This window comes from Zootoca vivipara, chromosome 16 (assembly GCF_965207765.1).
Source record: "Zootoca vivipara chromosome 16, rZooViv2.hap1.1, whole genome shotgun sequence".
NCBI lineage: Eukaryota > Metazoa > Chordata > Lepidosauria > Squamata > Lacertidae > Zootoca > Zootoca vivipara.
Window position 1 is genome coordinate 11,356,554 of NC_142599.1, and position 23,637 is coordinate 11,380,190.

Genomic DNA, 23,637 nt, shown 5'->3' on the forward strand with positions numbered 1-23,637 from the left:
TCCCAGGGCAGGTTACAACAATATAGAATTATAGAATAACAAACGGAACAGGTACAATAGTAGAACAAGGAAAACAATCCATCACTAATGCCCTATTATTGCATCATTGACATGTTGCAGAATAATACCTGCCCCAAGCTGCCACAAATCTGGAGGGACCCCAAGTCTTGTGATGCCATGAACGCTTTACCTTGCTCCGGTTGAGATTGGCTTGGATGCCATTGTCGCTTATCTTCACTGTGATCTGTCGCTCAGTTAAGTCCGGTCTCAGGAACGGTGGTTTCACACTTATGGGCTGTTTCTTCTTTGGCTCAACAATGTACCTGAGAAAGTATGTAAGCAATTCTCCTTTGAAGACAAAGTCTTCTTGGCATGCATCAGCTTTCCCCAACCTGGTGCCCACATCCAGATGCTTTGGACTACAACTCTCATCAGGTTCTGCCTTAACAGATCTGTTTATCGGCTTTAGATAACTCATTACGTCTGCAAACTTTAAACTGCTTAGGTTTTTTTTTTAACAATCAAGCAGCATACAAATATTGTGAAATAAATACGATTGAAATTGGAGAAAATCATTCCAAAGGAGAAAAAAAAAGTATATAGGTTTTTGCTGATTAATCTATTAAATCTGCTAATGTTGGAAACTGGAGGAAAAAATCATTCTGAAGGGGGAAGGACGCGGTTTTATAGTTGATTAATCCATTAAATCTGCATACACTAGAAATGCAATCATTCCAAAGGAGAAAAAAGTACCGGTATATGGGGTTTTTTTTGTTGATTGATCTATTAAATCTGCTTACATTTGAAATTGGCAGCGGGGGGAATACTCATTTTGAAGGGAGAAAGTATATGGTTTTAGTTGATTAATCCATTAAAACTGCATGCAATGGAAATTGGAGTAAAAGCAATCATTCTAAAGAGGGGGAAAGATATAATTTTGTTTTTAGATTTTAGATTATGATGCCTGCCATGAGAAAGGCATGATCATTGGAGAGGCATTCTCTCCTGCCTCTTCTAAGATGACACCTCCAGTGAAACATGCAGGATTATATTTATTTAATACAAGTATATTTTAAGAAAACCTTAAGATTGTTAGCACCATCAGAGAAGAGGCATCACCTCCTATGTGAGAAACCTTTTCTGAGCCACTGATATGTTCCCTCCACCCACCACATGTGAATAAGTCAAGGAGGTAGATTTGAAACAGGCTGTCCAGGCCCAAAGCTGACTTTTGCACACACTAAACACAGTGGGGATTCACACTTGGTCAGTAGCTAGAGTTTCATATGTCTCTCCTCCTAGCTTACCTGGGTCCCAGAGGGCTGCAGAGAACGTGTTCCACATTACCGCAACATCCTCGAGTGAAAGGATTTACTCCCCCACGGAACTTACCCGTCACCTGGAATTATAACATTCAGGGCACTTTGAACAGGTACGTGAAGCATCAATTAACCCTTTAGAAACCAACAACACATCAATCACCTGTGCCCCATATTGCAAGACCTTGAGAAGGATCCCGCTTACTCAGACCAGAGATCCATCTAGCACAACAATGGCCAACTCGGTGCTTCCAGAAATTCTACGTGCCAGAAAAGACCAGCCTTACCCAAACTGGTTCCCCTTAGATCAGGCATGACCAAACTTGGCCCTCCAGCTGTTTTGGGACTACAACTCCCATCATCCCAAGCTAACAGGACCAGTGGTTAGGGATGATGGGAATTGTAGTCCCAAAACAGCTGGGGGGGCCAAGTTTGACCATGCCTGCCTTAGAGGTTTGTTGGGACTCCATTTCCCATCAGCCACGGCTAGCATGACAGTGGTCATGGATGATGGAAACTGTAGTCCTAACAACACCTAGAGGCAACTAAATTGGGGAAGACTACAATAAACCTCTCCCAGCAGCCCACAGCAGTCCTTGATGCCTTAAAAATAAAATTTAAATAGCAAAACTCCTTGGGGAGCGAGGGAGTACTTACTTTCATTTCCTCTGCCTGTCATTTCCCTGCCCTAAAGCCCTTTCCCATTCCCATTTTCCTGCCACATGTAGGGGAAAGCTGTTTTTCGGCTTTATTTACATAAACCCTACTGGCAATGGTGGGCAGCAGAAGTTTAGTGAAAAATTCTGAGAGCATAAATTATGTTATGGCCTAAGAGAAAATTATATGAAAATGATATATCATTGGTATCTAACACCGGGTAAATTGGCAAAAATGTATAAATCTAAACCAAATAAGTGTTGGAAATGTAAAGAGAAAGAAGGTTCTTTTTATCATACTGTATATGGTGGTCTTGAAGTAAGGTTAAAGCTTACTGGGAAATGATATATAATGAATGGAAAAGGGTGTTTAAAATAACATTTGTTAAAAAAAAAAAAACCCAGAAGCTTTCCTTTTGGGAATTATAGGGACAGAACTACCCAAACTGTACAGAAACTTATTCATGTATGCTACTATACATGAATGTTACTTGCCCCCAAATGGAAGGAAGTCGAAGTCCCAGCAGGAAGAATGGATACAAAAACTTACGGAATATGCAGAAATGGTGAAACTTACCAGAAGAATAAGAAATCAAGATAACAAACTTTTTATAAAAGAATGGAAATGGTTTATTGATTATTTAGAGACAAATTGTAAACTGATAAGAACTTTGGCAGGATTACTGTAATAACCTGCAGCTTCATAAGAGCATATATTTAAAGTAGATGAATAAAGAAACAAATTAAGTTAATTTGGATAGGCAGAAGATATTAAAAATAAATTTAAGGAGCTGCAGAAAGAGGGGGAAGGAAGTCAACTTTTGAAATGGTGTTGCCGAACTACAGCTTCTATCATGGCTGGCCATTGGCTGCATGTGCAGGGGCTGATGGGAACTGCAGTTCAAGCACACCTGGAGGGCCATATGTTTCCATGGAAATATACATTACCATGCAAATTCCTGCTTTTATCTATTTGCTGTTTGCATCTTTGAAAGTGTTTATTGCGTCGCTGAGTTCCTCTAGGCCAGGCATAGGCAACCTTGGCTCTCCAGATGTTTTGGAACTACAACTCCCATGATCCCAGACCACTGGCTCTGTTAGCTAGGGATCATGGGAGTTGTAGTTCCAAAACATCTGGAGAGCCAAGGTTGCCTATGCCTGCTCTAGGCAAACTGTTTATTGAGCATCCATCTCTGATTTGCTGATACAGAGCTCGTTTGGAAATGATATGATGTCTGCTCATTATTGAACACTAATCAATCGTTACCTTACGCTTTTTTGTGCATTTCCCTGTCACCTTCGTAAGTGGAAAAAGTCAAATGAAAATGCAGGTTTGTTGCAACAGAGCGTGACAGAGTGCAACTTTAACTGTGCAAACCCAAATTTCCAGAACACAATTGAATCCCTCCCCCCAAACAATGATAATCTGGAGGTGATCTTTAATATTTTCATGTAGGCTGCCCAGCTAATGCAGTATACATTTTTACTACTGCTAATAATAATAATAATAATAATAATAATAATAATAATAATAATAATGCCATCTTACCTGTTCATTAGTAGTGCGTCCCCGGGCCACTAAAACAATATGGAAACCTGTGAGACCAATGACTGGAATAAAGAACAAACCCGCCACACACATGACAGCCATACTGTATGCTAGCGTTAAGGAAATTCTATACTTAAGGATGAAGAAATGACTGAAGGAGAAGAAAAAATAACCTGGAATATAATAGTCTTCCATTTGGGGACAGGGAAGACCCAGTGAAGCTTATTTCCCTCCATTTGTTTGTCCTCTGGCAAATACCAGTCAGTGGTATACTGTACTGCCTTTGACTACAGAGATTTTACTTCGCTTTCTTCTTCATTATCATAATTTATTATTGATCAAGGTGCCTAAAAATATACTAAGAACCGTAGAGGAATAAAAACTATCAGGCCCTGGGCCTGCAGGCTCACAATCTAGAAAACAAGCCACAAAAGGGAACAGAATTAGAAGGAAGAAAGGGAAAACTCTGCACTAGCTGGGGGAGAGACTGGTCTGTTTCAAAACACAACACTAAGCCAAACCATGGCTAAGGGTGAATAATGGAGTGTGCTAGTACGCCGAGTGAAAGTTGCAGCTGCTTTGCAACTCGCCTTGCGCCCAGCTGGAAATATGAGAAACGAACATAGGAAGCTACTTTATATTGGGTCCTGGTCCATCTAGTTCAGTATTTCCTACACTGACGGGCAGCAGCATTTTAGGATTTCAGATGGGACTTTTTGCCAGCCCTACCTTTGCAGGGCGGTGTAGGTGCTCTAACACTGGGCCACAGCCTTTCTCCAGCAGAAAAAGAGGAGGCCAGGAAGGCTTTTGGACTCTGTAACTCTGCATCATGCCATGTTAGCTGACAGCTGTTGTAAAACATCTGCACCAGGGATGGGGAACCTATGACCCTCCATGTGTTATTTGGGCTGCAGAACTCCCACCATCCCCAATCACTGGCCATGCTGGCAGCGGCTAAGAGAAGTCGTAGAACTATTATGACTGAAGGGCCAGCTGTTTGTGCAAGCCCGGTTCCTTCCGCTCAGTTCTTGAACACCCCAAACACCAAAGGAAGGATACGTGATGGCTGTGGGTGCCGCCCCCAGCTTCTCCGCATGGTGTAAGACATAGATAAGCCCAAAAGTAAACACTCCGACCATGTGGGCGCTTAAGGACAGCAAGAAAAGGAAAAAATATCGGTAGTTCCTCCGTCCTATGCAGTTATTAACCCAAGGGCAGTGATGGTCAAAATCCTTGCAAAGAAATGAAGAGATCACAGCATAACATACAGCTACGGAAACAAGCAACGTTATCACAGATACCACCCACAATTTCCAACTTTCCTTTGCCCGGTATTTAGTTGGCAACGACAAAACCACAGAATCCGGCTAGATTGGACTATTTTGAGAATCTTGAGTTTTTCATTATTTTTATACTTGGTCCTAGGTCCCATTGCTTAGAAAAAAGGAACACAGGAAGCTCCCTTACAGCGAGTCAGACCATTGGTCCATCTAGCTCAGCATTGTCTACACTGACTGGCAGTGATTTTCCTGGGTTTCAGGTAGAGACACCAGAGATGGTCAACCTTCTGCATGCGACCTTCTGCATGCAAAGCAGATGCTCTACCACTGAGCTATGGCCCTTCCTGTCAAAAAGAGACCCAATGTGAAAGTGGACTTCTACGGAAAGAGAAAATGCGGGTTGATTATGTCTGCGCAATAGTTTGGTATGTGGCAGGGTAATTATCTGATGGCTTCACCCCATGCCCAGGTAGAAGATGAATTCTCTGCCTCCCCACCAACACCACTTTAAGTTAAACTGCTGAAAGATAAGTTTTTACTCTCACATTTTCCTGAACTGTACATAACTTGCTTTCTAATTTGAACAGTAGAAAGTGTGCTGTAGTATTGTTTGTCAACAACACTCAAGGTGCTGCACAGCAACATTAAAACAGACTTTTTCAAACTTGGGGCCCCCAAACACTACTGGACTACAACTCCCATCAGTCCCAGACAGCTTAAGCCAATGTCTAGGGATGATGGACTATGTAGTCAAAACAAAAAACCCTGGCAACCCAAGGTTGGAAGAGACTGCTCTAGATATTGCCTCATTCTGGAGCATTCAGTGGTGGTGGGGATGGCAGTCATCATTCAATATTGTAACCAATTCATTTCTTCTCTCCCTCTATCTCTTAATGGTTGATAATAATAAAAATAGCAGCCATCATAGGAACATGGCAGCCTGCATGGGTGGTGGCAGCAATCGCTCTTTCCCAGCAATGCCCATGAAAAGTGGCAACATCTGGGGCATTCTGGGAAAATAAAGTGGTAGCCATCAGATGGCACTTGCAAAATTCAGGCCTACTGCTTATCCCCAAATGACTGGGTACAAATGAGCTGTTGAAAACAAGCCCAATTGTTACTCATGGGATTAGTGTTGAATGTAGGGCCTCATTTGGTTCAATCTTTCATTCATTACCAAATGACTGTGCGCCCTTATTGAGTCGCATGCCCTACCCATTGCCATCCTTTCCAAGACAAGTTTGGTGGGATGGAGGGAGGTCTACCTGCTCAAGGGCCCGCCAAAAACTGGAGCCGACTGAATGGCAGCATGCATGTATGGACAGAACCAATTTATCCCACGTGCCGCTGGGAAAGGAAGACTGGGCTTGTCTTGTGCGAGTAGAATGGTTGTGGGGACTGGCTGTCTCCAGCATTTGCTATCTCGCCCTGCAGCATTTAAGTTATGCTTTCCATTGGAAGTGATTGTGAAATTTAAAACCTGGATGTGAATGAAACAAATGAATTGCAACTCTTGCCTTTTAAAGGGAGCCTCTGGATTGAAACACCAATAAAGGCTTCATTGTGACCAAGTCTCCTGGCACCAGTGCGATACATAAGCATATAGGAGTTTCACCTCGCCAAAAAGGGAGGGGCAAATCAATACACGGCTTGGTCTGATGACAAAGCTTATTGATTCAAGGTTTGTTAATGGCTCTGCTTATTCTCCTCGGTAAGCAATCAAAGCTTAATAATGTAGGAATGCTGTCTGCTACAGCAAACCAGAACAGGAAGTGTTGGAGGATGGTCTGCATTATGTCTCACTCGGAAAACTGGGAGAAAAAAAAGGATGCCTGGTCTCCTTGTGCTTCCTTGGGGGAAAGTTTGTAGGGCAACCTCCCCTAACCTGGATGCCCGCCAGGTGTTGTTAGACTACAAGTCCCATCAGTCCCACCCAGCATGGTCAACGTTCAGGGATGATGGGAGTTGTAGTCTAGCACCTGGCCACAGTTTCCCCATCCGTGCCCTAATGGAAGGTTGGCCTTCCTCAACGGAACTTAGTGAGTGCCCTTCCACAGTGAGCTCACTCACTGCTCAGGTTACCGGTAGGTCTTTCTCTTGCGCAAATGGCTCTTGCAAATTCTAGTTCAACGTCATCTAGTTCAAGGACGGAGAACGTGTTGCCCTCCAGACAAGCTCACATCCATTCCAGCCAGCATGGCCTATGTCAGGAATCATGGGAGTTGTAGTCTAATGTCTGGGTCTTGAAACAAGATGAGTGAACAGGCATTGAATCCAATGCTTTTTGAATCTGGTGTCTTTTCCTGTTGCTGGGCAGGGTGGCAGAAAAAGGTGGGGAATTTTTAAAAAGTGCCATGTTCAAGCAGAGGCTGGAAAGGAAGTAGTTTTAAAAAACAGCACTGTGGCTTATCTGTCTATCATCTATCTATCTATCTTTCTATCTATCATCTACCTACCTACCTACCTATCATCTATCTCTATATCTATCTATCTATCTATCTATCTATCTATCTATCTATCTATCATCTACCTACCTACCTACCTACCTACCTACCTACCTATCATCTATCTATCTTTATCATCTATCTATCTATCCATCCATCCTCTATCTATCCTCTATCTATCTATCTATCTAATCTATCTATCTATCTATCTATCTTTCCTCTATCTATCTATCATCTACCTACCTACCTATCATCTATCTATCTATCTATCTATCTATCTATCTATCTATCTATCATCTATCTAATCTATCTATCTAATCGATCTATCTCTATCTATCTATCTATCTATCTATCTATCATCTATCTATCATCTATCATCTATCTATCTAATCTATACATATCTATCTATCTATCTATCTATCAATCATCTATCACCTATCATCTATCTATCTATCTGATTCATATACCACCTTTCTGCCATGGCACCTAAGGCGGTTTACAAGTTTAAAACATTGAAACAACTGCGTTGTCTAATATGCAGAGTGACGGAGTCATCTCAGTCCAGCTGGGAGCTGATGATGCATGTCCTCCCTGTTCTGGGCCCCCTCGCTTCTGCTTTCCCTCGGGCCACACAGGTCAGGACAGCCATATGACATCAGGTGATGGGCAGATGGGTATTCCCTCCCCCCAAAAAAACCACCTGGAAGGTTGGAGGTTCTTCACCACTGGACCAGATGAACTCCACGCTCCCTTCCATTGTCATTAAGTTCAGCAGGTGTTAAGACTTCAAAAATTCTATGATAATACAATACTAAATACAATACAATGAAGAATTATCTGGCTCCAATATAGCACAGTCTCGACACCTGTTGAACCTTACGAGAATGTTGCTTTCTAAAATTTATAAACTAATATTAGAATGGCATACAAAAGATGAACAGGTTAAATCGGTTATGATACACTGAGCGAGGGACTTTGGACATAATATACAACTTACAGCATGTGAGAGGTTATGGAACTGGGATTTGAAGTTTACAGCATATTATACTTTGAAAGCATAGCTGCCAAGTTATCCCTTTTTTACAGGGATTTTCCCTTATGCTGAATAGGCTTCCTCGCGAGAAAAGGGAAAACTTGGCAGCTATGTTTGAAAGAAAATTACATTGAAATGATGTACCATTGGTACTTCTAGTAAATTAGCTAAAATATATAAAACAAGGACAAATACATGCTGGAAATGTAAGAAAAAAGAAGGTACCTTCTATCGCTTGTGGTGGACTTGTAAAGTAGTAAAAGAATTTTGGGAAATGATACATAATGAACTGGAAAAAAATGTTTTAAATAACCTTTTCTTTTAAAAAACCCCGAAACTTTCCTTCTAGGAATTCTAGGTACTGTACTGAAATACCAATGGATCAGAAAAGACTATTTATGTATGCCACCACTGCTGCTCGGATGTTACTAGTCCAGAGATGGAAAGAAGACATAGTCCGTACCAGTGAAGAATGGCAAATGAAACTGATGAAGTATGCCAAAATGACTGGAAGAATTAGAAACAAGGAAGACCAAAATTTTAAGAAGGAATGGGGAAAATATGTAATTTACCTTAAAAATCATTGTAAACAATTAAAATTATTAGTAGAATTGGAATGAAACTTGTAGTTCAATGTTGACCGATGGTTGTAATGGAGATTTAACAGATTAGGACAGGCATCCCCAAACTTCAGCCCTCCAGATGTTTTGGACTACAGTTCCCATCTTCCCCGACCACTGGTCCTGTTAGCTAGGGATCATGGGAGTTGTAGGCCAAAACATCTGGAGGGCCGCAGTTTGGGGATGCCTGGATTAGGATTATTAGAGAAGTTGCAGGAGGAAAAAAGTTAACATAAGGACCCACAAAGGGGAGCAAGGAAGTTCAGGGGAATCCTATGGAATTCTCTTTTTATTTTGGTTGTTTGATAATTGCTGGTAAATTTCAAAATTAAGTAAATTTATTTTTATTTTTTAAAAAGAGAATGTTGAAACCCACTTAAAGATTGGTTAGGGTTGTATTTTTTAAAAAAATTGCTGTTAGAATTAAAATCCTGTTCTTGTTTCTCGAAGCAGGAATTCTGCTCCGTTAGTTTTCATTGCGACCGATCTTGTGATTGCAGTCAGAATGCTTTACAATTGACTCTGGCTGCCTTTGACAACTCACTTAATGAGTTTCTGCCTATTACAACTGATTAGATTTCCCCTCCCTTTTTAATTACACAGTTGACTACTTTTAAACATTGTGTTAAAGACTTAAAAGAGCGCTATCTTACTCTTGCTTTCTTATAAATAAGTCCCATTGTGTTCAGTGGGGTTAGCATTACAACCTTAATCGACCTGCTGATGGAAAGAAATGGCCTCACAACAGAAATGACCCAAAATAATTTTGGTATGGAGGACAGCAACACCTTGCCTGACAGTAACATCCCAGAGTCACAGTTCTCTAGTTTACAAGAAATACGTCCTTGTTTCTTTGGCTGCATTCTTCACCAGATCGGACTAGAAATCTCCACTATACTTTGCTATTAGGGGGCTGAAGCTAAAAAAGAAAAGAAAAAAGAAACAATCTTGACCTCACCAAAAAAACATCTATGCCTGAAAAGGTATATTGAACCCTGGGATTCAAGCTCAATGCTATTGAGCCAAATATTCATGCTTAATACTACCATCCTTGGGACCCAGGTGGCGCTGTGGGTTAAACCACTGAGCCTAGGGCTTGCCGATCAGAAGGTCGGCGGTTCGAATCCCTGTGACGGGGTGAGCTTCCGTTGCTCGGTCCCGGCTCCTGCCAACCTAGCAGTTCAAAAGCACGTCAAAATGCAAGTAGATAAATAGGAACTGCTACAGCGGGAAGGTAAACGGCATTTCCATGTGCTGCTCTGGTTTGCCAGAAGCGGCTTTGTCATGCTGGCCACATGACCTGGAAGCTATACGCCGGCTCCCTCGGCCAATAATGCGAGATGAGCGCGCAACCCCAGAGTCGGTAACGACTGGACCTAATGGTCAGGGGTCCCTTTACCTTTACCTTTAATACTACCATCATACAGTTTTATACCAATGCAGGATCCCAGGATGGTATGCAACATTAAAAAACAAACAAAAGCAAAATTAAACTAGTTAAAACTCTACTACTAAGCTATGAGTTCCCTCCCCGCAAAACGCTCACGGATACGCCAAACCTCAGTTCTCGAATGGCTCCTTTTTCGAACGTTTCGGCTCCCGAACACCGAAAACCCGGAAGTAAATGCTCCAGTTTTTTAACGTTTTTCAGAAGCCAAACGTCCAACGCAGCTTCTTGCACTCAAGCAAGCTTGAGTGCAAGAAGCTCTTGCAACCAAACGGAAACTGGAACGGGTTACGTTCGACAACCGAGGTTTGACTGTACTGGGGAGCCATATTTCGTTATGGCTCTACCACGGTGCTAATGTTTCTTCCCCCAAAGTGGGCAGGGGGGGGCATTGTCCTACCTCAACACAATTGTCACAGACGCTGCAATGGGAACAGCGCGGAGGGCGGTAGAAATGGCAGGTGGCGCACCACTTCATCCGTACTTGGATCCCTTTAATCTCCACGTTCTTGTAGAGCGGAGCTCGGAAGTCATCGTCTTTATCCTCGTCTTCGTCTGCTGCTCAAAGGTTTCAACCCCATCCCCAGGAAAGGGGGAGAAAACACATGGTTAGATGGAGGCAGAAGATGGTTAGCGCCAAACCGCTAAAGAGCACAACACAATGTGACATAGAGCAACACAATGGGAATCTGCCTGGTACCAAGTCAGACTATCTAGCTCAGTACGTCCAACACTGCCACTGTTGGGTTTTCCAGAAGAGTAATAATAATAATAATAATAATAATAATAATAATAATAATATATTATTTATACCCCGCCCATCTGGCCAGGTCTCCCCAGCCACTCTGGGTGGCTTCCAACAGAAGAATAAAACACAACAATCTATTAAACATTAAAAGCCTCCCTGAACAGGGCTGCCTTCAGATGTCTTCTAAAAGTCTGGTAGTTGTTTTCCTCTTTGACATCTGTTGGGAGGGCGTTCCACAGGGCAGGCGCCACCACCGAGAAGGCCCTCTGCCTAGTTCCCTGCAACTTGGCTTCTTGCAACGAGGGAACCGCCAGAAGGCCCTCGGTGCTGGACCTCAGTGTCCGGGCAGAATGATGGAGGTGGAGACGCTCCTTCAGTTCTCTCCTAGCCCCGCCTGGAAATGCCAGGGATTGAAACTTGGACCTTCTGCATGCAAAGCAGCTGCTCTAGCACAGCTCTGGCCCTTCACCACTGTCTAGGCAAGAGGATGCAGTCACTGAACTGTAGCCCCACCAGTGACACACACATACAGTGGTACCTTGGTAGTCCAAAGGCTTGGCTCCCAAACCAATCGGCTCCCAAACGGTGCAAACCTGGAAGTAAGTGTTCTGGTTTGCAAACGTTTTTTGGAAGCCGAACTTCCGACATAGCTTCTGCGGCTTCTGATTGCCTGCAGGAACCTCCTGCAGCCAATCAGAAGCTGTGCCTTGGTTTTCAAACGGTTCCAGGAGTCGAAAGGACTCCCGGAACGGATTAAGTTTGACAACCAAGGTAACCACTGTAGTCTGAACATTGGGAACAGAGGGAATGATACATTAAACCCATGTCTAAACTGTATGGTCACATTCACACCATGTATTTCAAGCACATGGCTTCGCCCAAATAATCCTGGGATCATGTGGTTTGTTAAGGGTGCTTCGGTTGCCAGGATTCTTTGGGGGGGGGGGAAGTCATGTGCTTTAAATCTAAGGTGTGGAAGTGGCCAACTGTAGGTGGGGCTCCTCATGTTCTACTTGCAAATAAATAAATAAAAACCCCAGCACATTAAAAATCAGAATATCAGGGGAGAAGGCTAGGCTAACAGAACCCTTCTTCCTCATATCCCATTTTATATATTCAGTGTTTTCTGCTCTTAAAAATATATATATTCCATGGAGTTCCCACCTGCAGTATAAATTTACTTCCCTCGTCTTGGCATCACTAGGAAATCTCAGCAGAGGTAAGGCACTGAATAAAGCCTAAACCCCAGAGAAACAAACATCAGCAGCAATTGCACGAAAGGTTCCTGAGAAGGAGGGAACAAGCTGCCAGTTTCATGACTTGAAAGGACAGACACTTCAAAAGAAAGAGGCTAAGCTATCCAGACAAGAATCTGCATAGTGTTTACCAGCACATCTCCCATCAAAGGTGATAAAAGCTGACATGTTGCATGAGTTGAAGCCAGACACGCACGCAAACACACACACACACACACACACACACACACACACACACACCTGACAAGAGCATTCATTGCTGTTCAGAACGGCAATCCATTGCAAATAAACAATGAACGATCCTATTTGGGATACGGGCGACTAACACATCTAAACAACAACAACAACAACAACAACAACAACAACAACAACAACAATTCCAATATACTAGAGATGGTGAATCTGTGCCCTTCTAGATGTTATTGAATTACAACTCCCATCCACCCGTCCCTGCTATTTACTAATAGTAAACTCACTCTCTGTTTATAGAACATGACTTGTTTATAGAATTGCACCATCCAGGAGGGAGGTATCAACATGTTCAGAGGAACCCCCAAAGGTTACAGAAGTCCAACAATTTGGGTGGTGGTGGGTGAAACCTAAGTGGAAGCAAACCCACCCCACACAGTTTTAATGTTTGCTGCTGTACTGTTTTTAATATTCGGTTGGAAGCCGCCCAGAGTGGCTGGGGAAACCCAGCCAGATGGGCGGGGTATAAATAATAAATTGTTATTATTATTATATAATGAGGACTGCGCATGCTCAATAGCAACAGAACACAGAGTATCTGTTGCAGGAGGCAAGGGCGGGGGGGGGGGACAAGACTGGTGATCGTAGAGAGGATGCAACTGGGCACAGCTGGCTGGCTAGAACTCTGAACCAGGAGTACTCCACGCTGCAGACTAAGGCTGTATAATCAGATAACTAATTTTCCTATTAGGGGTATTAATAGTGTGTGTGTGGGGGGGGTAAAAGCTGGTTGTGCCATTTTGTAGGGTGCATCTGTTTGTTTGCCTTCATTCCTTCCTGCCCATATTTCCCCCGAGCCACCCGCCCTCATCCTGTCCAGGTTTACCTCGTGGGAAAACCCCAGGGTCCATGAAGGTTGCCATGCTGAAGTTTGCGAGTACAAACAGGAACACGAGCCCATTGTATAGAGGGATGGCTGGAGAGACGGCTCTTGTTAACCAGGGGCACCTGCACACAAAGAGAAAAGCGGGGTTGGAATTATTCTTTGTTTGCCGAACGATTCGCCTTGTCAGTGTCTCCCACCCCAGAGCATCTCAACCGGAATACATTTTAATACAGCATTCCCCAAAGGCAAAAGTAGGAGTTGTTCTTGGCATCTGTCCATCTCGAGAGAGAGTGGAGTTTGAAGTCAAATCGCTGGAGAATCGCAGCGCCTGCTGTGGTTGCAGAGAGTGGTAACTTGCAACTGCTGCCTCATGCATTGTTTTCCTGCAAGCCTGGGCAGCGTGTATGGAGGTCCTGGGTTGCTCAGACGACAAGACCCCCCCCTCCTCAGCCTTGCTGGTGTGGTTCAAAGGATGTGGAAGCGCAACCCATCAGGGGAGGGTATATAAGCTGGGGCGGGGGGGTCTTGCTGTCGCTGCAACTGCTCTGCAAGGCACAGATCTGTGGAGGACAGTGCCTAGAAACATGCGTGTGCATGTGCATTCAGAGCACGTTCAGAGTTGATCTAAGTGCCTCCTCATCAATAAAGACTTAACTATCAAACATGTGCCTTCCTTAGCTGAGGTGTGCCAGGACACCACTGCAAATCCAGTCCATTCATGCTTGGTTGCAACTCCATCATGGGCAGCTGCAGTTTCAACTTTTTCCCCGTGCAACCCTGGCTTGATTTCAAGATGCAAGAATAATCTTGATTCTTCTCCTGCAGTTGTGGCTTGAATTCCATGCTTTTTAAATTTGGCTTCTTTTTCTGACCGCGCGCAAGGGGGCTGAAGAAGGTGCCAAAATAAAAAATGTGCGAGTTCAAACTGCAATTGCAAAGGAAGAATCGGGAGCATGTTTAGAGTGTGCTCCCGGCTCTCCCTTTGTGGCCACTGCTTGAACATTTCCCGTGTCTAATGTCGTTATGATGGAAAGGTGTTCATGATTTGCCCAAAACGACCTGGCAAGTCAACCTTCGACAACTGGTGGCCTACCTCTTTAGACTCTGCAGCTAATGTGAAATTACCCAGTGAAAATTATTAGGCTATTTTTCAATAGGAAATTAGTGCCACCAACTCCATCATGGAAGGAAACCTACAACCATAAACAAATCTGTTCATTTACTAGAGTTGCATATTTGAAGAAGTTCACTGAAGTTTAAAGAAAGGACACTAAATCATCGTAAGCATTCGCCAGAGGTTTTTCGTCTCCACCCTATCACTGTTCCTTCTGTAATTTGTTTTCTGGATTTCATTCTCTTTCCATTTTTTTTTATAGTGTATAAACTGTGCTATGAGGAAAGAAAAGAAACTGCTGCAGGAGTTTTGAGATAAGCAGTTGTGAATGAAATTCCCAGCTTAAATGCAAACGGTAAGATAGGAATACTGTATATTCTCAGGTAAAGCTCTGTCATGTCATTCGGCTGCATGAGGGATGGGGAAACTGCAGCCCTCCAGATGTTGATGGACTAAAGCTCCCATCATTTGTGGCCACTGGCCATACTCCCAACTGATGGAAGTAGGACTCCAGCAACACCTGGAAGGTATGGGTACCCCCATCCCTGCTTTAAAATGCAATCAAGAATAAAGCTTTTTCAAAAAGCCCACTATAGCTGAGCAGCACAGAGCACACTTTGCATGCTGAAGGTATTGAGTTCAATGCTTCACATCTTCAGTTTTATTTATTTACTTATTTGTAAAGGATCTCAGGTACTAGATGTTGTGCAAAAACACTGTTGCTTCCAAACAGTGAAGACATTAACTGGACCACAGGGAGGGAAGATATTTGTCTCTGTATAAGGTGCCTTTTGCCCATCTGGCTGATGGGAATTGTAGCCCAGAACATCTGGAGGGCACCAGGTTGGTGAAGCCTGGTATAAAGTATGTTTTTAAGTCTCTAAACCAGGCATCCCCAAACTGCGGCCCTCCAGATATTTTGGACTACAATTCCCATCATCCCTGACCACTGTTCCTGTTGGCTAGGGATCATGGGAGTTGTAGGCCAAAACATCTGGAGGGCCGCAGTTTGGGGGTGCCTGCTCTAAACCTTCATTTAGGAAGTCCGTGAAGAGCTAGTGTTCTAGATTTGCCCACAAGTCAAATCTAGACATGTGGGGCAATGTTTTTGCCCTATTCACATATAAAGCAGGGGGGGGGGTGTTGCACTTTTACACAAAATGGTGTGCATGGGGAGGAAAGCAATACCCAACCCTCTCCCCATACCTCACCTGCCCCCTTATAACTTTTAAGCATTTCTCCTCTGGCCTGGTTCTATTACTTCAAAACCAAAAAAGGCACCCTCTGTCCTCTGTCAGCAGCCAAGAGCGGAAGGGTCACTGGGAGGCTACACCTCCTTGCCTCTGGCCGTGAACATCATGGCATGGGGAGGGAGGCCAGCCTGGCGCTATCCATTGAAAAGAGAGCTGCTTCAATTCTTGTTTTCCTCTCCCCTCCTCATTCCCTTTCCCTTTTGTATCGTGCCTGTTTGATTGTGAGTCCAAAGCCAGGCGCTGTCTTATCTCTTGATGTGTGTGCAGCTTAAAAAGAAATTAGGAGCTTTGCGGATGTTTTTGATTTTGAAAATGATAATAATAATAATACTGGCAGTGAGAAAAATGCTTAACAAGCTTCTGTTTTGTTTAAAAAGCAGACTTCTCCACCACCACCACCCCACTTTATATGTGAACAGGATAAACTTTTGGTTAACACATAGGTGATTGCCTTGCACATCTAGTTTGGGCCAAAGCCACTTGGTTGTATGAATCTACCTACCATGCCTGGTAGACCAGCTGTAACACGCTTTGATTAACAAAGGGTTTCCCTGAAATACTTTGGTACAAATTGTTCTTGTGTGATGCAAACTAGATGATGTGATTCCCTTCCTCCCACGCCCACAGAACGGGTAACATTTTAAACAAATCTTAATAATATTATTACAAATTGCACAGAAATGCCAAAAAGAAAAAGTCTCTGAAAGCAGAAACGAAAGGGAGTTTCAATTAAGTTAATTGCAAATCACTAGTCTATGACATCGCCAGTTCCTTGACATTATGCTGAGTAAATGCATTGTTCCAAAAAACAAACAAACAATTCCCAGTCACAAACAAATACTTGCCTTGCCCTTAAATTGCTTTCACGAGCATGGATTATCGCAGTCATTTTATGCAAGATCCTAGCAAGCTAAGCCTTCTGCAACCTCTCCCTCTTGGTTGGATTTCTCCATGAGTTCCAGTTTTTGGCAATAAGCTTATTTGCAGTTATCAACACCCCTGGAAAGATCCTATAGCATCTTTCGGATTATTTTGAGAGACAAAAACAATAGGCTTTCCTAGTACTGTACTTCTTGAATGGTTCTTCCCCTTGAAATCTGAAAGGTTTTAATCCCTTTGAACAGCCACCTATTGTTCCTATTGCTTGCAAGGCTAGATTTGAATTGCCGGAGTATCATTGCTGAGCCATACATCTTTTGAGCAGGTGTGTAGTACCTACTGCCAAACCAAACTGGGCCCCACATTTAACCACCCCATTTACAAGGAAGCAAAATGGTTTTATAAGGTATTTGGTGATTATTATTTTTTAAGGAGAAGTAAAAGTTCAGGGGTGGGAGGTGTACATAAAACAGCCTATGCATCGTTCCTCTTAATGGGCAATGACTGGAACCTGCCATTTTGTCCCCAAAATGCCTTTCTGAGTGTCATGGCGACTTGTTGTGTTGGGAGGGGGCATTCTGGGAGGTGGAGGAGGATGACAGCTACCAACTGCTGACTGCCAAAAGGATTGTTGCTGCTACTGCTGGTGCAAAGACAAAAGACAAACAAAAGTGGGCGATTTCACCTCTGAAATACACCACATTCGGTGCTACAAATGTTCCTAAATTATGCACATGCATGCATACTGCTAGTCTTACAGGTATTTTTACATAGGAACATAAGGCCATTTCTAATGTTCTCTGCCTGCTAGCACAAGCCCCTGCCCCACCTCAAAACGCACACGCACAAAATCTGCAGAAGCAGCAAGAAGTACACACCTGAAATGTTCTAAGTGTTGCAGGGAGATTAAAAGAAAATAAATCCCTGCCTGCAGGCTCACAAAAGGAAAAAGGAATGAGGACTTCAGAGGAAAGTAGGAATTAGAGCAGAGTGTCCTTTCTGGGTGGAACGGAGGGGTGGCAAACTCCCTATAGCTGCTCCTTCTCTGAACTGAATGCAGGTAGGCTATTTATTTATGTATTTATTTATCAATGTGAAAGCATTTATAAAGTGCTTAATATTAAAAAAAAATCTCTGGGGGGTGTACCATATCAAAACAAACAATACGATTAAAATAAAAACACAATGTACAACACAAGCATATTATGCCTGTTTTGGGGTCACTGCCCTACGACACCCCTGCAGGGCAAGGTGCCAAGAGAGGAATTTCCCGAGCTAAGGCATGGGTAGGCAAACTAAGGCCCGGGGGCCAGATCCAGCCCAATCACCTTCTCAATCCGGCCAGCGGACGGTCCGGGAATCAGCGTATTTTTACATGAGTAGAATGTGTGCTTTTATTTAAAATGCATCTCTGGGTTATTTGTGGGCCATAGGAATTGGTTCTCTCGCCCCGCCCCTCAAAATATAGTCCGGCCCCCACAAGGTCTGAGGACAGTGGAACGGCCTCCTGCTGAAAAAGTTTGCTGACTTCCGAGCTAAGGGATCTCACAGGTCCCTCTCTCTACAGGAGCAAGCGGTCTTTTGGGTAACCTGGTCCCAAGCTGTTCAGGACTTTATATGTTAACAACAAGACTTTGAACAAGACCTGGCACCTGATCATCAACCATTGCAGTTCCCTTAGCATACATGTAATATGTGCGCATCCTGATGACCTCAACAAAAGGATCATGGAAGTAAACTTCCTGCAGTTGTTCCTTTACTGGCCAATGGAAAGGGTCGGGTTGGTCTCCCTTGCCCAGGATGTTGTTCGTCCTCTGAACTAGGAGATAGAGGATGTCAACAACTCCTAGATCTCTGGGCTTGCGGCAGAGGTTAGCTCCATAGTCTGAGGTAGGGTAGGCAGACAGTGTTGCATAGCGGTTAGGGTACTGAACTAGGACCTGGAAGACCAAGGTTCAAATCCCAACTCAGAAATGAAGCTCACTGGGCGACCTTGCAGTCTAACCTACCTCACAGGGTTATTGTGAGGATAAAAAATAGGGAAGAAGTGAAAACGATTATTCCACTTCTAGGTCCTTGATGAAAAGATGAGATATAAACACAAAAACAAATAAACTAACATGGGCACACAATAAACCCTCCTTCCAGGCACCAAATTGGATTTTTCTTTCCTCCCCCACCTGGAAGTTTTCTAGCAACTGTATTTACTAAATGCAGTCCCATGTTCTGTTTATTTTAGTCTGTGGCTTCGGCACCCTTCAGCACAGTGTTTCTCTCTCTCTCTCTCTCTCTCTCTCTCTCTCTCTCTCTCTCTCTCTCTCTCTCTCTCTCTCTCTCTCTCTCTCTCTCTCCCAACCTCCTTTCCTCCAGGAAATGTCACAAGTGACTGCCTGTTAAAACCTGATTTCTCCCACTCATTTGGCAGAGCAAACTTCAAAAGGCTGGCTGGCTGTACAGAGAAAGGAAGCTTTGTTTTGGTTAACATGCTTCCTCAACCAACTAGGAATTTTGATGTGGAGACAGGAGCATTCGGACATTATTTTTCAACCTGTACCCTCCTTCGGAGAGCTTTCTCAGTTCACTCTGGAGGGATAACTTTAGTGGGAGAGCAAATCTTATCAATTGCTTGTATTGTTCCACTCAGCCGCCGCCAACTCAGTGCCCACCAGATGTTTTGGGCTGCATCTCCCATCAGCCCCAGCCAGCAAGTCCTGACCATAGCTGCCAAGTCTCCCGTATTCCCCGGGAAACCCCCGTTTTTCCAGCTGTTCCCAGCCGAAAAAAACGGATTTTTTTTTGTTTTCCCCCGGTTTGTTCTGGTGTGACGGCCATTTTGGAACTGGCCAGAGCAGCATCAAAAGTTGCTTCTGAGCATGCTCCGCCCAGTTCCAAAATGGCGGCAGCACTACTTCCGGTCTGCTACTTCCGGTCCAATCCCTTATTTTTCCGTCAGGAACTTGGCAGGTATGGTCCTGACATCCAGCTTGGCTTTGGGGAGGCCCCACCAGGCACCTCAACCCACAAGCCTAATTGCAACTACAGTGAATGGCCTTGGAGAAGCCAGAGGTTAACTGCCAGGAGAGCATAGCAAGGGATTTCAAGGTGGGTTTCTTATCTGCATAGCTGCAGCTCACCTGGCATGACTGCCGCCTCAAGCCTCCCAAACTCCCACAGAAGCTATTTCATTCTTCACACTGCTGCACCGGCAATGCTAATTCCTTATAAACACAACACACACACACACACACACACACACACACACACACACACACACACACACACCACAATGAAGCAAAGGCTGGCTGGCCAAAAACAGCAGGGCATTCAGCTATGCTTAATTCTGGTAACCAACAAAGATATAAGAAATGGTAGTTAAATCAAAGCAAGATTAGAGGAAATTAAGAGAAGGGAAGCGATGCATGAATAGTGGGGAGTCATAGAATCATAGGGTTGGAAAAGACCACAAGGGCCATCCAGTCCAACCCCCTGCCAAGCAGGAAACACCATCAAAGCATTCTTGACATATGCCTGTCAAGCCTCTGCTTAAATTCGGAGAAATGTTGAAGGGTATGTATGTTTGTATGTCTACATCCTAATGATGGTAATGATTGGTCCCTTCCAAATGAACCCTGTGGTTTTGAGTTCTAACACTACCACCAACTTTACATGGGAAATCTCCATGCACCCATCCTTTAGATTCAACATTTGCAAAGTGGGCTAACAAATTTTGAATCTAAAGGATGGGTGCATGGAGATTTCCCACGTAAAGTTGCGGTTGCGTTGGGAGATCAATCTAATTAATACAAAGCATAACACACTCGGGAGTGTTGCTTGTATCCTTAATTCCTTTTGAAATTCCTGTTTTACATAAACCCATTACCATATTTAGATATGATTTAGGGAGGACTGGCCTAGAAAATGACGGGAGGAAAGTGTTGAGAGTCAATTAAACAAGATTTGGCAAACAATAGGGAAGCCATTTATTTATATTCTTTCTCTTTCTACCACATTTTGAAGGGTGTTTGTGTTGTGTTAGAAACTGAAATTTCACCCTTACATTTAATGAAATGAATGCTAACATTTGTGCTTCTCAGGAAACACATTGGGGACTTTGTCTCTGTAAGCTGAACCAATCTGGCTTTGAAACAGGAAATCATATCTAGCATTTGGGCTCTGTTGGTAAAAAGAAATAATTTAAAAAAAAAAACAACCCACAGCCTGTCTCAGCTTTTTGCTTTGAATGAAAACTGCCCTATAGGAAATGAAAATTGGGTAGTGAGGTGCACCAACACCCAGCAGCCTCATGACTTTTGCTGATCCCTACCCAGTCCTCTGGGACGCAGGTGGCGCGGTGGGTTAAACCACAGAGCCTAGGGCTTGCCGATCAGAAGGTCGGCGGTTCGAATCCCCGTGATGGGGTGAGCTCCCGTTGCTTGGTCCCAGCTCCTGCCAACCTAGCAGTTCGAAAGCACGTCAAAATGCAAGTAGATAAATAGGAACCGCTACAGCGGGAAGGTAAACGGTGTTTCCGTGTGCTGCTCTGGTTTGCCAGAAGCGGCTTTGTCATGCTGGCCACATGACCTGGAAGCTGTATGCCGGCTCCCTCGGCCAATAATATGAGATGAGCGCCACAACCCCAGAGTCGGTCACGACTGGCAGGGTGGATAAAAATCAATGATTTAAAAATAAATAAATCAAAAAATCGGATTTGTTTTATTAAAATCGATTTTTTTGATTTAAATTGGATTTTTTTTAAAATAAAATGCTTTTTGAGGAAAATATATTACCATCCAAAGGTTATTCCATCATGAAATAAAGATTAGTTTTTTTAATTATGTAGAATAAGGTTGTATATGTTGAATTTTTTGGGTAAATAAATTCCATTAATCCATTCACAACGTCATGCTCTTCCAGAGGTTTTTGTAAGATTATTGGGCAGTTTCTCTGCCTACAAGATATTATCACAGATGCTTGGTTTACTTTTGCAGTTCTCAAAACTGAATTTGACTCAACAGAGATCACATGCCTCTTCTTCACAGCAAAAATGTTATAACATGAACAGAGTTGAGAAAAAGACCTTAATCCTATTGTTCTACAAACCTATGAATACAGAATCAACCCCTTCAGTGCTACGTTTCAAGAAGTTCAGTGAATAGAATAGAAACAATATTTTTCTGATTGTTTGGAGTGGACAGTATTTAAGTTTTTCATGTGTAGGCTGGGCTGACAGTCTAAGTTTCTTAAAATATATATATTTTGTTTTTGTTTAGCCAAATTAGTGAACAAACATGGATGTTTGTTTAAGCAAATAACATATGCTGTAATGTTATTGTTTCAGTTGAATAAATCTATTTAAGTTGTTATTAATAAGGTAATGATTATTTTTCTCCTTCCTAAGTACAACAGTAAAGTTGTCCAAATATGAATGATTAACCTATTAAACTGGGGATAAAAAACTAATATGAAAAGTTGTTATTCTAAACATCTTCATCTACTTGCATATTAAAGTTATACCAGCAAGAATTAGTCTTTATGTAGAAAACTATGATTTAAATCAAGCCTTACTGACTAGTGATTTAAATCATGATTTAAATCGTGATTTAAATCAGTTTGATTTAAATCAAATCCACCCTGACGACTGGACCTAATGGTCAGGGGTCCCTTAACCTTTACCCAGTCCTCACCCCACTTGGCAAAAAACAAAAAGGTTTATAACCTTCTGGTGCTTTGAGTGGCACCAGGTAACCAGATCCCATTTTAATTTTGCACAGTGACCTGCCCTCCCCCGTGGGTGGGGTTGGGGGTAGGGTTGCCACCTTTGGTCAGGCAAAACACAGGACAGGTCAGGCTAAATAAAGGACAGGTTGGGGGTGGGGACTGGGGGGCGCACACACTCCCGTGACAACAAAACCTCCCCCTGATGGTTTCTGCTTCCACACAGCAGCAGAAAAAAGCCTGTTTTCGGGCCACCACCCTATAATACAGTGGTACTTTGGTTTACGACAGGGGTAGGCAACCTAAGGCCCATGGGCCGGATGTTAAGTTGTGGGTGAGCAGCAGACAACACAGCAATTCTCCAAACAGCTCTTTATTTGAGTCAGAACAGACAGAACTGAACTCAACTGAATTGAAGTGCTGAGCCAGCCTGCTTTTAGAGGCTGGCTCAAACAGTGTAACAAAACAAAATACAGTAGTACCTCGGGTTACGAACACGATCCGTTCCGGACCGCGGTTCGTAACCCGAAAAGATCGCAAACCGAGCGCCGCTTCTGCGCATGCGTGATTTTCGCGATTTTCACGCTTCTGCGCATGCACAAAGCGTGTGCGCCGCTTCTGCGCATGCACGGGACGCATGCGCGCAGAAAACACTTCCGGGTTTGCGGAGTTCGTAACCCGAAGTGTTCACAACCCGAGCGGGTCGTAAACCGAGGTACGACTGTAAAAAAATTCCTTCAGTAGCACCTTAAAGACCAACAAAGTTTTTATTTTGGTATGAGCTTTCGTGTGCATGCACACTTCAACAGATGTAATTTCGTGCATGCACACGAAAGCTCATACCAAAATAAAAACTTAGTTGGTCTTTAAGGTGCTACAGTACTGAAGGAATTTTTTTATTTTGTTTCGACTCAGACCAACACGGCTACCTACCTGTAACTAGTGTAACCAAACATCATTCAAAATTCCGTCCTAAAGTTCCCTCCTAAAACAACTGCCTCGGACCTGAGGGAGAACTATATACAGTATAGTGACTTCAATACATAACACCGGATGCAGCCTAATCGCCTTCTCTATCCGGCCCACGGACGGTCCGGGAATCAGTGTGTTTTTACATGAGTAAAATGTGTCCTTTCATTTAAAATGCATCTCTGGGTTCTTTGTGAGGCATAGGAATTTGTTCTTTTTTCTCTGTTCAAAACATAGTCCAGCCACCACATGATCTGAGGGACGGTGGACCGGCCCACGG

At 43.4% G+C, this 23,637-nt stretch overlaps 1 protein-coding gene and 1 long non-coding RNA gene across 5 annotated transcripts in view; one reads left to right on the plus strand and one right to left on the minus strand.

Moving 5' to 3' along the window:
- ZDHHC8 (zDHHC palmitoyltransferase 8) overlaps positions 1-23,637 on the minus strand; it is a 126,133-nt gene that overhangs the window by 13,531 nt on the left and 88,965 nt on the right. For all 3 annotated transcript variants that reach the window (XM_035099128.3, XM_035099127.3, XM_035099125.3), the window contains exons 2-7: positions 13,428-13,549; positions 10,749-10,906; positions 4,584-4,756; positions 3,525-3,627; positions 1,308-1,399; positions 191-323 (exon numbers count right to left, since the gene is read on the minus strand). In XM_035099128.3, coding sequence (XP_034955019.3) covers positions 191-323; positions 1,308-1,399; positions 3,525-3,627; positions 4,584-4,756; positions 10,749-10,906; positions 13,428-13,464 — 696 coding nt within the window. In that variant the 5' untranslated portion in view covers positions 13,465-13,549. The remainder of the gene's footprint in view (positions 1-190; positions 324-1,307; positions 1,400-3,524; positions 3,628-4,583; positions 4,757-10,748; positions 10,907-13,427; positions 13,550-23,637) is intronic.
- LOC148683091 (uncharacterized) lies at positions 13,164-22,040 on the plus strand. 2 transcript variants are annotated; one of them, XR_015947430.1, is made up of 4 exons: positions 13,164-13,262; positions 14,804-14,896; positions 17,608-17,733; positions 21,662-22,040. It is a non-coding gene; the product is annotated as an uncharacterized LOC148683091 (long non-coding RNA). The 2 variants fall into 2 exon arrangements; XR_015947429.1 differs by lacking the exon at positions 13,164-13,262 and adding an exon at positions 13,546-14,707.